We start from the raw sequence: 17,104 nt of genomic DNA on the forward strand, positions 1-17,104 counted from the left end.
GTTGCTGTTGTTGTTTCCTCTCCCCGCCTCCCGCTTACACATGTCACAACAAATTGTTAACCATTTCGATGTGGGAGCCCTGCAAACAAATAACTTGACCTTCATATTGAAATCATTTGCACGAGGCGTGAACATTAAAAAAGATCGTTGATTAATTGAGAACGATCAGCGAAATTGCAAAAGGTTTCCCGAGCAATTTCTAGCCTGTCCCTGTACACAGGAAAACGGACTCACGGATGCACGCGCCTGTCTGTCACACAAATGTCACTTAACGAGTACGCCAAACAATTTCATAACTTTATTAAGTCGAAAACCTAGTCGGGCCTGCATGGACTGTCCAGATCTAGCCAAGTCCAAGTTGGCATTCGGCATTCTAAACACGTAGCTTTCACCAAATGGTCAGTAGGTGGTTCATTTGGCGCCAACTAGAACTAAGTAATATGTTTAAAAGTTGACATTTCAAACAGAGAATGTTTTGCGATTAAGATTAAACAAATATCAGTGTCAATTTAAGCTTAAAAATAATCTTTTGCGAAAAACAGGTCAAAAGACCCAGAAAATAACATACCTAACTAGAAGGCAATGTTCCTGTTTTCTATTTCCATGTCAATTGGCCAAAAACTGCTGCCAACAATTGCAGCACTCAACTGTGTGAGTGTGTATGTATGTATATATGCATATCTGTGTAGTAAGCAAACAAAACTTGAGGCAATAAATTTGAAGCGGATCACATAAATCACATTCAAGTGAAGCTTAACACGCGCGCCCAAGCAGAATAGGGGAAACTGAGACAGACACAAAAGGGAATTAATGTATTTGTAGCTGGATATTCAAGTATTATATGCTTAGCATTAATTATTTATTTCTTAAAGAGCTAATCACAGGTGGAGATTACGTTTTAGGTGTAGTGAAACTTTCGCAATTGCCAAATTAACTAAACGTTTGCAGTTAAATAATTGCAAATTGGCAACAAATTCACAGATCATAAAGTTAATGGAACAGCAGAGAACAACAACAAACAAAATAGAAGCAGCAGAGTGAGAGGGGGCACAGACTTTCCCCCAAAAAACAAGTCGAAAACGAGCATCGTTTTATTTTAAGAACTTTGGCATTTGAACTTGACATTTAGCACACGGTTCGGGGACTTCTTTGAAAACAATTGCAGGCCAAATACAATGACAAGCACACACACACACACACACACACCACAATGCACTTTTGGCATTCCTCGAGTGGGAATGGAATGGCAGGGAATGCCAGCACACACCCAAACAAACCAACAGAGAGACAGAAACAACAATGTCAGAGGATTCTGATTCCAAAAAGTGGAATGAAACAGTTGCACAAGCGAATGAGTGAGATAGAGATAGCTGAGTGTGTGTGTGTGTATGCAATCCTCCCTCTGTTGAGCTCACTTTAGGGGTAAGGATGAGGGTGAGTCCTTTTCAGACAGTCGGCCATTGCAGCAGCAGAAGCACCTGTCGGCCATGCGGCACATTGTTGTCGCGTGTTTGCCCTCCAGATTTTGCACCATTAACAATATGGTTCGGTTGCCCGGTCTCGTTTCCGTTTTCCATTGCGGTTGCACGTACTCGCCTTTATTGAGAAGGAACCGAGCCACACAAATGCCATGGACATGGACATCTTTCGCCTACTTTCCCCCCTAGGATCCACCCCCAGAGTGGGCGAGTTAATGCATCGCCGTTGATTTGCTTATAAATTAACCCATTGGCAAATGAAAATATTGTCTGTTAATTGATCAATGTGTATGCAGAGAGAGTGCAATTGTTGTTGTTGTGTGTGTGTGTGTGTGTACACTGCAGCTAAAATTTAATTAGATTCGATATTTGTATGCGTATGCAGCAAATGCGTTTAGTTAGTTGGGGTTTATCATGACTGCAGGGCAAATGTATGTAGTTTTAGGGATTCCAAACCCACACACATACATATACACACACACACACAATGGTAGTTTATGTTGTACGTGCAAATTTATTGTTATTGAAATACAATTGCAAAATTAACTGTCAAAGTGTGCGACCCAACGTCATCAAATGTATTCCTAGCATACCAATTCCTTTTGCCATATGTTTCATTAGATTTGGTCAATGTACTTGTGTGTGTGTGTGTGAGTGTGTATCTGGGTGGAATACAGGTTAAAGTTGAAGCAAGAGTTCATTAAATATTCAAAGAGTTCTCAAAATTTTACATTATTAAAATATGAAAATATTTTCAAATAGTTTGAGTAATTGCAATTTGAATTTCTAAAATTACTTTAAGTAAAGGATTACTTCAGTACATTAAAAAGATTTGCTGATATATGTAGATAAATTAATTTATTTGTTATTGTTAAATTATAGACGAATTGTTCTTTCTTGCTTAGGCTATAAATATCGGCCTAAAAATAATCTATTCTTTAAACTTCTTTTAAGTGCTCACATAAACCAAATCAATTACCAATTATTATATTATTTAGAAACAGTTTTTGAAACACAAAAATAACTCAGAAAATGTCGTCTTCCGAATCTTATTGTTAGTCAAGACGATCTCTCCATTACCACATTAGTCCTTGGAGTTTAATCTTAAAAGCCTTTAGGAATTGATTAATTATGTAAAATTATTCAAAATTTTGCTATTCTTAAACAAATCATCAAATCATTAAATTTAAACTTAAAATTAAGTAAGTAATTCGACTCGACTTATGGAGGCGAAAGTGGGCGTGGCAAAATATGAAAATATATATACTCTGCGCGCATACCAAGCCAGTGTACATACTAAATTTGGTGACTTTAGCTTTGTTAGTTTTTCATTAAATCAGTTTTATGTAAATCACGGGGGCGGAAGTGGGCGTGGCAAAATTTTTAAATAGCCAATATCTGCGCGTCTATTAAGCTAGTCTACATACCAAATTTAATATCGGTGGCTATCATAGTTTTTAAGGAAATCAGTTTTATGTAAATTCTGGGGGCGGAAGTGGGCGTGACAAAAAGCTTAAACAATTAGTTTCTGCGCGCTAACTAAACGAGTATATAAACCAAATTTGATGTCTCTAGCTGTTATACTTTTTAAGAAAAACAGTTTTATGTGATTCCTGGGGGCGTAAGGGGGCGTGGCCAAAGTTCCAATTAACTCTTTACATTTACATACTACACCAGTATACATACTAAATTTGGTGGCTCTAGCTTTTATAGCCTCCGAGATCTGCGTGTTTATACAGACGGACATGGCTAGATCGACTCAGCTGTTGATCCTGATCAAGAATGTATATACTTTATAGGGTCGGAGAAGCTTGTTACATACATTTTGGCGACTTTTAGATACCATATCACCCTATGGGTGTATGGTATAGAAAGTGATCCTAATAAATCTTCACTATTATTTTATATGTTTTATGTAATGAACCTATAAACAAATATAATCCTATAATTTAGTAAAAAAAACTATTTTATAAAATGGGAACAATTTAGAATTTCGGCTAAGCTAAATTTGCACTTTATTCATAGGCCAATGCCTTGGCAGACTTTAGTTTAAATTTGAGTGTGTGTGTGTGTGTGTGGGTGTGTGTGTGTGTGTAAGGATGTTTTCACCGCTAAACGAGCTTTGCATATTTACTGTGTACTACCAACAGACATTTTACGATATATTGAGAATTATTTGCAATATATTTTTGCAAAGGGGGACAACAGGAGCAGCAGCAGCAGCAGCAGTAACAAGGACGACAAATGTACCAGCAGCTACATCTAGCAACAACAACAACAACAGCAATAACAAATGCAGTTCACTGTAAATGCAGGCAGAAAGCTTCTAATTCCAGCTCTGAAACCATAAGTCTTTGTCGCATTGTCCACACACACACACAAGAGAGAGAAAGAGAGAGAGAGAGCTATGCATAGGGATACTCGATGTGTCAGCAACTGCTGTTCGATTACTCGCAGGACCCAGGCCCCGGAATGTGTCCTGAATGTGTCTATGGCCCGAAAGTCAAAGTCTAATAACTTTACTTTCGATACACAAGTTTCGCATATAAATTCGAAACTTATTTTTCTGTTTCCAAAGATTTTGTTTAATTTACGTAAATTTGCATAAGATACAATTGTGTGTTTCTCCCTTCAAGCTCTCCCCCGCCCACTCACACACTCACACAGTCCCTATTTATGCCATAGCCAAAGTCGAAGCCCTTGCAGTCTGTAAATTTGTGCGAAAATTGAGCCAAAGTTCAGAGGCAACAACAGCAAGAAAATGGGAAAGAAGAGGACGAAAAGAAAGAAGAAACATTTTTTTTCCTTTTTCCATGGCGAACTAAATTTGAATTCAGTTCAAATTGAAAGTTTCGAAACGCACCCAAAAACCATCGCCCACCGATGTCTCGCCTCTTTTGAACAACCACCGCCTAACACACACACACACACACACACACACACTCTCTCACAACAGATATTTATGCCTTTTCGAATGCAGCTCAGCTTTAATTTAAATGGATTTCTCTGCTGGCAAACTCTGGCAGACATATGGCAGCATTTGCAATTTCCAGTTGGATGCCAGTATATGTATGTATGTAGGAGTAAAGGGTAAGAGGGGGGATAGGAGAGGGGAATCAGAGCATGGGGAACATTGGGGGATGGACACCCTGCCTGCCTGCGACTGTGCGACTACTGACTGTCGAGGATTGATTGTGCTTGTTGATATTTTGTCAAATAACGCAAATAAATACACAATTACACACTCAAGTGAATTCGACGGGGGGTTGGTGGGAGGTTTGCGAAAAAGGAAGTGCGGAAGGAAGGAAGAAATGGCCATCGGGATCGGAGGTTATGGGGTTAACTCGGCATCGAATTGGTCTGTTCGGTCCACCTATCTTTCTCTCTCTCTTTCTGCCTCTCTGCCTCTCTGTGTTATCCTTGTTTAAAGGATTTTCATTTGTTTAAATGTCTTTTATCGGAAATGGCCAAATAGCAGCTACAGTGTGAAAAACAATTGGCAATTTCTTACCAACAAGTTCGAGGAGCATATGTCATATGGCTCCTGTAATCACTAACTTTTCCCAGAGTCTTTGTTGTCATTGAAAGATAAAAGAAAATGAGGAATCCCTTGTGATTTTAAAGAAAAGAATCCTGTGTTTCAACCCACTGTGCAGTGACTCTTGACTTTGTCATTGTTGTTGCTGCTGTTGTTGGAGCTTTTACGCCACATGCCCGTAAATTTCAATGTAAAATGTTGCATTTATCTTGTAAAAATAATAAATCCAACAAAGGGACTTTACTTCACGCTTGGCAACACAGAACGAACGAACGAAAAAAAGAGAAGAGAAACAAAAACGAGTTGTTGGAATGGATTGGCCTTCCCTCTGCAGAGGGCTAACTGGCTAAGGGATGCAGTGACCAGTTCGTGCTAATAATGGCCAATGGCAATTTGTGTAGACGTAAATTTAGCTAATTTTATTAACCGGCCAAGCAGAAGGCTCATCTCCAACCCCTTTAACTGTCTAGAATTAGTCAATTTAACAAATTTATGTATTGGCTTGCATTTGCCATTGATGCTTGCATTTTCCATTATCGAAAATCCCAAATGTTGTGCCATAAATTTTCTCCTAAATGTGAAAATTCTGCAATTGCAACACAAAAACGAACGCACACACACACACACACTCACATGGGGAGGGAGCAAAGGATTTTCATTATAAAATATCACTGAGGAGTGCAGCGAAAGCCAAAGAGTTTGCAATTTATTTTAAAATAAAAGTATCTAAAAGCATGACAAATAGTGTGAGATATGTTTTTGCGCACTGCAGCTTTTCAGAATGAAACCCCAAAGAGACGTACCACCCAACCACCACCCACCCGCCTCTCACTCACCCGTCTACTCATTCAAATGCGACATATGATGGGGCGCCTCTGATTTATTTGCATGCAAAAGCGCAGCGCCTGCATTGGCTCGGCGACGGCGACAGCGACAACAAAAAAATGAACAAAAGTTTCCCTACATAAAGTTCAAAGAGTCGATCGCAGGATACCCTTCAAAAAAATATGAGAAATTTGGTAAAGATATCTTAGTAAACTACGTTTTTCCATTCCTTCTTCATTAGTTTATAATTCTCAACTAGTTTTAGCAGTCGATTCTAAAGAGATGTCAGAGAGTTAATAGATATATTTCCATGCATTCTTATACTAAACCTTTACTATACTTTAACTGCTTCTCTATTCAACAAGAAGTCCAACAGAAATATAAAGAAATTATAGCTGAATCTACTTTACTTTTAATGTTAATCAAGTCTTGTTTTCCCATATACAAACTGAAAATACCCTAATATACACCAAAATTAGGGTATCTGTGTTAAAAAATGAAAGCGACAACAAGACCAACTGGCAGAACTTGTCATTTTTTAGCAGAGACTCGTATGTTGTTGTTGTTGCTGTTGTTGGCTTTGTGTGCCAAGCACGTAACGCCCATTTTTGACGCCAACATGGGCAGCAATTGAGAGTTGCCGTTGCCAAATGGAGTTGCATGAAAGATGCTGAACAGACTTAATCAAAATTCATAAATTTCATTCAAAATCAAAGAATCGAAAAGACTTCAAAATGAATAGAATAAAGATCAATTGGCCAAGTAGAAAGCACAATTCTAACCGTCTATTGGGTTGTGGGTCCAAGGGGAAGGCCACTTTATCTAACGCAATACATCATATGCTGCAACATTTTCCAAGTTGCGTCAAGTTGCATTTAGTTCTTATTTATGCAAATTTTACATGCTTCAATTTTTCGCCAAGTGCCTCGGTGTCGTTTTCGATTATTTAAAACTTTAGATGAAATTTACTAGGTAATGTGGGGGGGTATGAAGTAGGGAAAGATGGAGCGGGAAGTTCTTTTTTAATGCGCACACCTGACGCGCATCAACGTCTTTCCGGCTCCAGGACTGGCTTGAGCTCCTTCTTGCGTCTGGGATTAGGATACAAGGATATCAGAGTCGGTGGGGCCCTGTGCATAATTTTGTGCGCTGCTGTTAAACAAATAAATTCTAGACAGCTAAAGTTATTAGATTAGCATTAGAGACAAGACGCAACGGGAGAACAAGAGAGATTGCTCCTCGTCTGGGTTGCCTTCGAGGAGGGATTTGGAGGGGGGGGGGCGGTAAAGCTTTAAATTACGATTTACCTGCCATATTTACATGCATATAAACGATATATATATATATCTACGCAAAAGTTGAGCAAATTTATGAAAAAGTTAGCTATTCTTTTCGTGGGAGTCATGTGCTTTTTATAGTGCCAGTTCTTAAGAAAAGCAAAGGTTGGATACTAAACAAAACAACACACAACAAAGAGGAAAACTTTTTATTTTCTTTAAAAAGTGGAAATTTTTCAAATATATTATATAACATATAAACATTTCGTTTTTTAATTTCGCTTTGCTTTTTTTGTTGCCATTTTGATACCCTTGCAGAGGGTATTAGAAAATTGGTCAGATGTTTGTAACGCACAGAAGGAGACGTTTCCGACCCTATAAAGTATGTATATTCTTGATCAGCATGAGAAGCTGAGTCGATATAGCCATGTCCGTCTGTCCGTCCATCCTTCCCTCTGTCCGTCCATCCCTCTGTCCGTCCGTCCGTCTGTGCATATCAACTTCACGCCGCCATCTTTAGAGCTATCGATATGAAACTTGGTATTTGAGCTACTTATATCGCGAAGCAGCTAAAGTATGAAAATTGTAAGGATCGGACGACTAAATCATATAGCTCTAGAAGAAACATTTTCATGAAAATTGGAGTATCCCCATGAAATTTACCACTAAGATAGTATTAGATATAAAAACTCAGATTCCAAAATTTCCATCCGATCGGATACATAGAATACAAGTTACAGTCAATTTAAATCGGTTCAACACACACACAGACGCAACGCTACATGAACTATATGTGTATGCGTGCCGTGCTTTGCTTAGGTAATGAGGGAAGAAGATGAACAAATTGTAGTATGAAGAGTAATAATGTTTTGTTTGTGTATTGATGAATTGAGATAAAAATATTATTGCCAAGGACTACAAGGGTATATAAACTTCGGCATAGCCGAGGTTAGCTTCTTTGGTATTTTAATTTCGCTTTGCTTTTTTGTTGCCATTTTTTTGTGTGTGTTTATGATTTTAAATAATCTCTTTCTATATTATATCTTAATAATACTTTTACTTAACTTTATTTGCCATAATTGTTTAACCAAATGCGAACTGAAGCAATATCTTTTAATATGTCTTCTCTGTTCTGCTTTTATTTTGTTTTGTTTATCCTTTTGTTCCTTTTTATTTGCTTCGCAATGAATTCAGGCAGTATTTGGTATTATACAATTTTGAATTAATCACATTTTGTTATTTCTATTTACCTTTCAGGTAAGAGATACTCCGAATCTCTTGCGGGCTCTCTTCTACCAGACTGGCTAGGTAAGTGCAAATTGTTATTTCTTTTGTCTAATTTTTGTGTAATTTTTAGATTATAGTTTTTCACATTTTCCATTTTGATTTTGATATTTATTTTTCTCCCTTTTTTGGTAAAACTTATGATTATGATTGAATTTTGAAGAATATTATGATTTTTGATTTGAATATATTTATATATAAGTTGCAATGTCCATTTATCATTTATGCTCCCTTAAAAAAACATTGCCGAATATCCGCATCCCAATACAACCAACTCCAAAGACAACATCAACTCACTAGATTCCAGTTCCAACTAGCCCAACTTATCAGTAATCCAAGTCCAAACACAAAACTCATTCAACCAATCGATCAATCCGAGAAAGCTTTTTTTGAATTTTTTGTTGTTGTTTTGCTTTTTTGTGTGTCATCCTCATCCCCATCATCATCATCATCATCATTGCCCTCTCTTGCTCTTCATTTTGTGTCAGTCAAAGGAGCGCCAGCCCCCAAGAGTCCGAGGTAAAAGCTTAAAATTCAAATTCCAATAAATCGTAAATGTTGTGTGCATATTCCTACTTCCTCCTATCTATCTATATATACATACATATATACTCCCCCGATTCTGTTTAGCATGTGCATGTGCCCTAAAGAGAAAATTTCCAAATTTGTGTACATAAATTTTGTTTGTGCTTGCCACACATGACGACTGCAACGAGAAGTCGAGAAGTCGGAGGAGAAGGTGTTGCAATATAAATTAAACAATATAATATATGAAATTATCAGCTCATAAACTTTACCAAATAATTGGCAATTATTCAGTTTGTCAACTCGGTGCAATGAGCCAACAAAATACACACACACATAGACACACAACACACACACACAGACGATTGGGTCTTTTGGTTAGAGTTTTCTTTTGGTTGGAACAATTAAAGCCACCCACAAGATGAAGGTGATGGCTGTTGCTGCCACAAGTGGCAAGTATCATTTGGCACGCAAAGAGAGTGCAAGCCCAGTGAGAAAAGTCGCTATGGCCAACGATTTGGTAACAAAGCGTATCATTTTGTTAGCAATTTTTCAGCATGTTGCATTTCACAAGAATCGCTTTAAAACACGCCACAGTAGTTGCCGCACACACACACACACACACACAGTCACACACACATAGAGTGACAATTAAATAGAATTTTCATTTTGTTTTTGTTTTTGTCATTCCATTAATTTAGTCAGCCACTAAAACATACATTATTATTAAAACACAATTGTAATGTTGTTCATTTTGATTTCGAGGATGTGTGTTAAGCAGATACACTTGACAGATCCTTTTTTTACCCCTTCTGAAATTCCACCCCCCTAGGTCCATCTCTCTCTCTCTCTTTCTCTTTGTTGAGTGTTTTGTATTGCCAAACAAAAATAGCAAATTTTGCATTTTCCTACATACATATATGTATATATTTAGTTTGTGTTTGTGTTTGTGTATGTATGTATGTATGTTTATTGTCAATTTATACAATCGCATAAATTACCAACACACATAAACCAACTTCCTTCACTAAATGCCACTTGCTGCCAATCGTAATCAATTCTTGTGTCTATAAAAAAAGGACCAGCCTGTCGCAGACAGAAGAACAGCCATCTATCTATATCCGTATCCGCCTCCGTATCCATTTAGCCAAGTCAACCGCACCATTTCCCCCTCCCCACCTCCCCACCATCCAGCTATTGCCATCAGCAAAAGATGTACGCATAAATTTTTATCTGAATTGTTGAAATCTTCAAATGTTCCTTGTCTAGGAACGTAAAATCCATTAGAAAATTAATAAAGAAAATGTATAAATGCGGTTTTTCCTCCCCCTGTTTATAAATTTCCACCAATCGCAAGGCTCGTGTGGGGACAAAGCTAATAGAATTGAATGTTTTGTCCTTCTCTGCGAAGGCAGAGAATACCTTTCCTCTATAATAAATCATTTGTTTTTTGGTGCTCACTTTGATCATTATTCAATTTTGCACTGAGGCCATATGTTCACACACACACACACCCACTTATATAGATAAAGATATTGTAAAGTACTCGAATGGGGGGGGGGCCTATTTGTAAAGAAACATATGAATGAAACAAATATTCCGACGATCGACGTCTGGGCGCCCAAAGCAAATGGGCCACAATCCAACAATAAACAGCATAATAATGTGCAATAAAGTATCTTAATTTGTTGAATTGTTGATAAACTTTGGCGCCACTTTGCGGATAAATAAAAAACCAAAGGCTAATTGAAAAGATGCTTGAACAACAATTGAGAGAACAAAAAACAACTCTGCAGATACATTTCGAAAAGTATCTAAAAACGATAAATATCTTTGCGCATTAGTAGATAGTTAAGATTTCGAGATTGTTAACCAAAAAATGAAGCATATGTTGTTTTGTCTCTATTTGTCAGTTATTGCGACTATTATTTAGAAACTTACAAAACAACTGCAACTGTTTCACCTTCCTCCCCTCACTGTCTCTGGGCCATTCATTTTGTATGCCTCGTTGTTGTTCCATTTAAATTATCAGTTTATTTGACTTTTGACATTTGCAGGTGAGATAGAGAATTACTATATGAAACTGCAACAAGTTGAATTATCTACGACTGTTGTGTGTGTGTGTGTGTGTGTGTCTGTGTGTGTATTGTGACTGTGCACTTTCCCACTATCTGTGACATGTTGTTGCAGTTGCCCTCAATCCATGTCCATGTTAATTGCCCCTACGAGAGACTTGGCAAATTAGTTAATTGGAGTCCAGTTTACTTTGGACTATGTTGCAATTTCAAAATACTTACACATGTGGGGGTGGGTGGTATTTAATTATGATTCTCTTCCTCCACCAGTTCTCTCTGTCTCTAATTCTCCCTTTCTTAGAAGAAATTCATCTGCTGGCGTTTAAGACATATTTAGTTAGTTCTATCATCATCACTTTAGTATTTTCAATTGGCTTGGCATGAAATGGATTAAATTTAACTAATATTGACTTTATATACAGTTATCATCACTCAAAGGCCGAGTGTATTGCTTTTAGATTACAAATTCTTTTACAATAAGTCTCATATTAATAGGCACACCCTTTGTTTTATGATATTCTATTTTGTTAACTAGCAAATTGTGTCAATGTTTCGATTTGAAATGGTTTTTCCATTCTGTCTATGGTTTACTTAAGCTTAGTAAGATTCACTTACTGCTTGGTGCAGTGTAAACTAAAGTGTACTTATTTATTTGTCACACATTGTATGCAATTCTTTGATACACTTATATATTAAATCAAATCTTTTCTATCTTACTATAAACTATAATGTAAATACATTCAAATGCTTGGTATATAATATATTTCAGTTGTTTTTTTTAACAATCTATGTACAATATATACATCTAATCTAATTTTTATTCGATTTTAATGAAAGATATGTCATTCGACGGTAAATTCAATACACTTTCATTCGTAGTTCAAGAAAAAAAGTACTTTAGTATGAATTAGTGAGGTAAAATGGACTTGCCCAAAGGACCAAAAATTTCCATACAAAAAATGAGATTTTTAATTGGCTCCAAATCGAAAGTTGGGGCTAAATCAAAAATTTGTGGTATGCAGTTTACGTTAATTTGGCTAGATCTACAACTTCTTAAAAGAAATCAAACTGTTATCTTTAATATTTAAAAACGTCTTAAGTAAATGCCCCCCAAAAAACGGACTTCTCTTTGTTCAAATGCACCTGTGAAAAAAACGGATTAAGCTATGAAAACCATTTTTACAGTTCATAATCTAAACACAATAATCAACAAATTACAGAAGTAATTTTTTCATTAAGTTTTTAAGGAGCCGAGAAAAACAAAAAAACGTCTTAAATTCGTGTCCGCCACTTATACTTCTCTCGGTACTTCTCTCGGGTATTTCTCTTTCACTTTTCGCATCTCATAATGAACATTCGATATAATTATTGTCTTGACAATGTTGTTGAACGACTTTAAATTAACATAACACTTTAATTTAGCATTAACAAACTAATTAAGATTCAATCCTGAGATATTCTCATACGCACAAATGAATCTTAACGGATTCAAGAGAATTGGCACACAATTAAAAACGTCAGAAATACTTATAGATACATACATACATACATACAGATTCTTATGGCATCTACCTGTATGCCCGGAACTCTAAATGGCGCTCAGCCTATTTTGCGTCCTTTTATTGATTTTTGTAGGCCATTAAATTTTGCACAGTTACCCATATTTTCCGCCATTTGCTGAAGAGAGATCTACCCCAAAATGTACTTGGCCTCCACCTACACACAGTTCTCCTTCCATTCTGTTTCCAAAATGTCCTCTCCAACCCCCAGGAAAAAAAAAAAGGAAAGGAACAACAACAACCAAATGCCGGGAGCAATGTGGCAGATATTTTTCCTTTTGCCAGCTCAGCAGATGAATGCGTATAATTTTCGGTTTGATTTATGCCCACTGACCCCCCAACCCCAACCAACCATCCAACCATCCAACATTCGACCGCGCTCTGGGCCACCTTACGCGCGCACACATGGCCCATATCGCCCATGGCCCAGTGCCACCCGCATTTTCCATTCTTCTCATTCTCAGAATTTACGCCAAGGTTGGCAACCTCAGATTTGTTACGGGGGCGTGGTGGAGCATCCAGCTCCAGCACCGGCTACGGCTCCGACTTCAGTTCCTGCTAATGCTGATGCTAATGCTGATGCCGATGCTGATGCCCGTTGCTGATGCTGATGCTGGTCGTCCCTTTATCACAGAAAATGCTAAACGCAGACAATACATTTCTCTTGCGTCGTTCTGCCGTCGGGCTCAAGGCTGGCTTTATTACATTAAACGTTCGTAAAATAAAAATTGTGCCACTTTCTCAAAAACACGCACAACAATACACACATAGACACACACATACACACATAAACAAACATGGGAATCAACCTGCTGTGGCAAACTGGGAGCTTGGTGAGGGGGAAGGCAAAGAAACAGGACCCAAATGTGCGAGTCCTTACTGCATTCGCTTACATAATCAGTCATGTTATCCTTGTCACACATGCGACAAAGGAAGCAACAGAGCGAACAAAAGAGAGAAAGAAAGAGATGGAGCATAAGCGAATTATGTTTCAAATTATTTATTTAGTACATATATGATTTTTAGATGTTTCAAAGGTTTCGGAACCGGTTAAGGACAACAGCTAGCAAGCGAGAGAAGAAGAATATCGATTCGATTCCATTTCGATTCAGTATTATAAGAAGAAGAAGAAAAAATACAACATATGGTCGTTGCTTTTGATAATTGACCGAGAATAGTTAGAATAAATGAAATTTTCTTTCTTAACTTTCCCTTAGTCTCTCTCTCTTAGACTCTCTTTCTTCCTTTTCTCTGTCTGTTTTTCGCATTTTACTTTGGTCTTACGCATCGTCTTTCCGTTTTCGTATAACTTTCCACGCCGAAAAAATTCCTTTGGCATTGATAAATGGCATTTGGCCGCACTGTTTGTTGTTTTTATTGTTATCCTTCTTTGCGCTCTTCGCACAGCTTTTAGCAGTTTTGTCCTGTCGGCAGCGAAGTATTGTTTGTTTCCAGTTGCCTTGCTTGCTTTGGCCTTTTCTCTTATTCGCCGAGTTCGTTTGCGTTTTGCCTGTTCAACGGAATCTGGGCTATTTATTCACCCAATTTCTATTTTTTTTCTTTCCCTTTGCACATTTATCATTGTGCCTTCAGCTGCACACACACACCCACTAAATTGTACACTTGCAAAAATCATGAGGCTAAAAACGACACCAAGTGGGCCATCATCTACCGACGGTTCCACAGAGAATCTCTGAAGAAAAGGTAATGCCAAATATATATTTTCGATTATACGACCAGCTGAATTCCCTAAGGTCCAAGTAATTAAAATGTTTTATATATTGCAATTTAATTTGCTGATAAATTTAATTTCGAAACTCTTAAATCATGTCGAATTTTGGGCACTTTCAAGCATTTCCCTTGGGGGCAAGATACGAATTTATCACCAAAATATATATGGAATGTTGTTTGGCATTGACCACGATAAATACATATCTTTAGGTCATTAAAATTAAAATTTCATTGGTGGTCTTTTGTTAAAAACTTACGAAAATAGTTTCATATGGAAAACATAAATTAAAATTTTGCAAAGATCTTTAAAAGAAAGATGGAAAAATCTATTAGAATTTACAATCTTCTCCGGTTTAAGTTCTAAATATACTCAGATCTTTAGACAGTTAGGTAGAAACAAAAAAACTTGACACGTTTGTTGAAAATATCGACAAACTTCTAATAGCTAATCTCACACTCAAACATCAAGACGGAAATCGAAATCACATTTGGTCTTTGTGCTTAAGTTCCACGAAAGAGCCACTTTAATGGGAAAGATCACGTCTTAATCTACTCGTAATCTCATTTCAAATGATTCACGTCTTGTTGTAGGTACATACATACATATAAAGAAATAAAAATTTGTTTCGTCTCTACGCAAACGCATGTTTCGGCTGCCCCTGCCAGACCGAACGGTCCCCTTTTTCCCTCCATTAAAATGGTCGATGACGTTGTCTGCGTGTTAAGAACAAACCCCAAAAATAACTCAAAGGCTTGGCCATTGCTCATTCAATTTTCGACAACATCAACTCCCTCTATGGGCTGTTGGACGAACTAAAAAAGGGCTCGCTCTCTCATAATGTGTATTAAGAAGCTTTATGGGGATCAGTTGTAGCTAAAGAAAACAAAATGTTAAACAAAAAATCGACAAACATATCCTCTCACAGAAACAGACAGTCAATTGAAGGCCAATCAATTGAAAATTAAAATGCAATGCATGCCACAACTGAACGGGTGTGGATACATTCATTTTGATGAGGTGTCGACTGTAATTTGAATGAAAACTTTAAGAAAACACACCGAAAACTCGCCGCTGATTATATAATTGAGTCGGAATCTAAGCGGCACAGCTGCTTCAGGGCCATTCAATTCCCATTCTCATGCCCATATTCCCAATGGAATGACCCATATAAAATTTTGAATGTTCCGTTGTCGGTGGCGAAGTGTTTCCAGCAGCGGCGACTTGATGATGAAGCGGCAATAAATGAGTGGTTTATGGGCGCAGCTTATGCAAAAAGCACTCAAGCTTCTCTGTCTCTCTCTCAGTCTCTGTTTCTCTGTGTGTTTCTCTGGTGTCGGGTTCTTGAGTTCTTTTTCGTTGGCACATAAATAAATCGATGAGCGCTCGAGCCGCTTCGCATAGTTCGCCAATATTTTTATTGATTCTGTCTTCTGGCTCTTTGCTTCCTTTGTGCCTTCCGCCATAATCTGGAGAATGCGAAATGGATTGGTTGAAAGTCCTGCTTAAAAGTTAATAAAACAATTATTCACCTCCCTTCCTCCCTACTCGGTGCGTTCTGTGTGATGTTGGCCATGGAGGCAAAGAAAGCGCGGCAAGTGCCATGAATTTGTGCAACCCTGCGACCATAAAACATGCCTTTTGAGTAGTTTCAACAATTTATGGAACATGCGCAATTCGAGCAAGAAGAAGCTGACACTGAACTGGACACGGCGTCGCGTGTGTTGCAAATTACGTTTATTTATTATACAATATCGAAAAACATTCAAATTCAGCCTAAAACCAAAAGCCAAACAAGTGACAACAATAAAGCCCGAAAGCCCGTCAAGAAACGCGACCAATTCATTATACAGACAGACAGTCTGTCGTCCAGATACATATATCCAAATATATATATGTTTGTACGGATTGTATTGTTTGGCGGGGTCGCACATAAATCACTGGGTGAAGAGACGTGCTTAATACTTTTTACGCGTTTAAACAATTCAAAATTGTTTATGAGCTAAAATATTGAGCTATTGTTGATCATAAATTTAATGCTTATGCGTATCAAAATTGTTTACAAAAGTGCCACTCACACAGTTACAAACAAATATATTTATGCACTCGAAGAAAAAGTCACCCTGCAAAAGTTTTTACTTGCACTCGAATTCAAAAGTATTCAAATAATCTAAATGAAGTAAAATTTAAGAAATTTTCCGAAATTTTCAGAAATTTTACACGTATTTGTTGTAAAGTTCCCTGTTTTCTTTGAGTGTAACGTCAAGTATTATTAACCTTAAGTAATGCATATTTTCTGCAAGTGTATGTCTTTCTATTATTATTATTATTATTATTGTTGTTTTACACAAGTTAATCATTGCTAGAATCAACGACACAAACAAAATCCGAAAATTATTTAACAATAAACAAAACAGTTTGAGTTAATTACAATTGTGTGTGTGTGTGTGAGGGAGAGAGAAACAGAGAACGCTGCCGCCGTGTGTCCCTGCGTCGGCAGAAACCAAACCTTTTTTGAGCAAGTGCTGGAATTTGTACTCGACCAGCGGCAACATTTCCCCTCCACACTCACACACACACGCACAGCGGCTACTCTTGCAGGCTGATTTATTTGCCATAAGTCAAAGCAGGCGCGCATATACACGCCACGCACCGCAACGTATGCTAGAGCGGGAGAGCAAAGGCAAAGGCAAAAGCAAAAGCAAAGAAAAGGCTGGGTTATTTGTCTTGCGGCACCGCCATTATTCATTTGGTCGCGGTCTCTCTTTCACTCATACGTTCATTCATGGCCGGCAATGGCAATTCACTCGCTCA

The 17,104-nt window shown here is 37.6% G+C and overlaps 1 protein-coding gene across 4 annotated transcripts in view; it reads left to right on the forward strand.

The window, feature by feature from the left end:
- Positions 1–17,104, forward strand: part of Ubx (Ultrabithorax) — an 88,936-nt gene that overhangs the window by 18,049 nt on the left and 53,783 nt on the right. For 3 of the 4 annotated variants that reach the window (XM_068297469.1, XM_068297470.1, XM_068297471.1), the window contains one exon: positions 8,376–8,426. The exons of the other annotated variant lie outside the window; for it this stretch is intronic. In XM_068297469.1, coding sequence (XP_068153570.1) covers positions 8,376–8,426 — 51 coding nt within the window. The remainder of the gene's footprint in view (positions 1–8,375; positions 8,427–17,104) is intronic. 4 annotated transcript variants of the gene reach the window in all.

This window comes from Drosophila tropicalis, unplaced genomic scaffold (assembly GCF_018151085.1).
Source record: "Drosophila tropicalis isolate 14030-0801.00 unplaced genomic scaffold, ASM1815108v1 contig_859, whole genome shotgun sequence".
NCBI classification, from domain to species: domain Eukaryota; kingdom Metazoa; phylum Arthropoda; class Insecta; order Diptera; family Drosophilidae; genus Drosophila; species Drosophila tropicalis.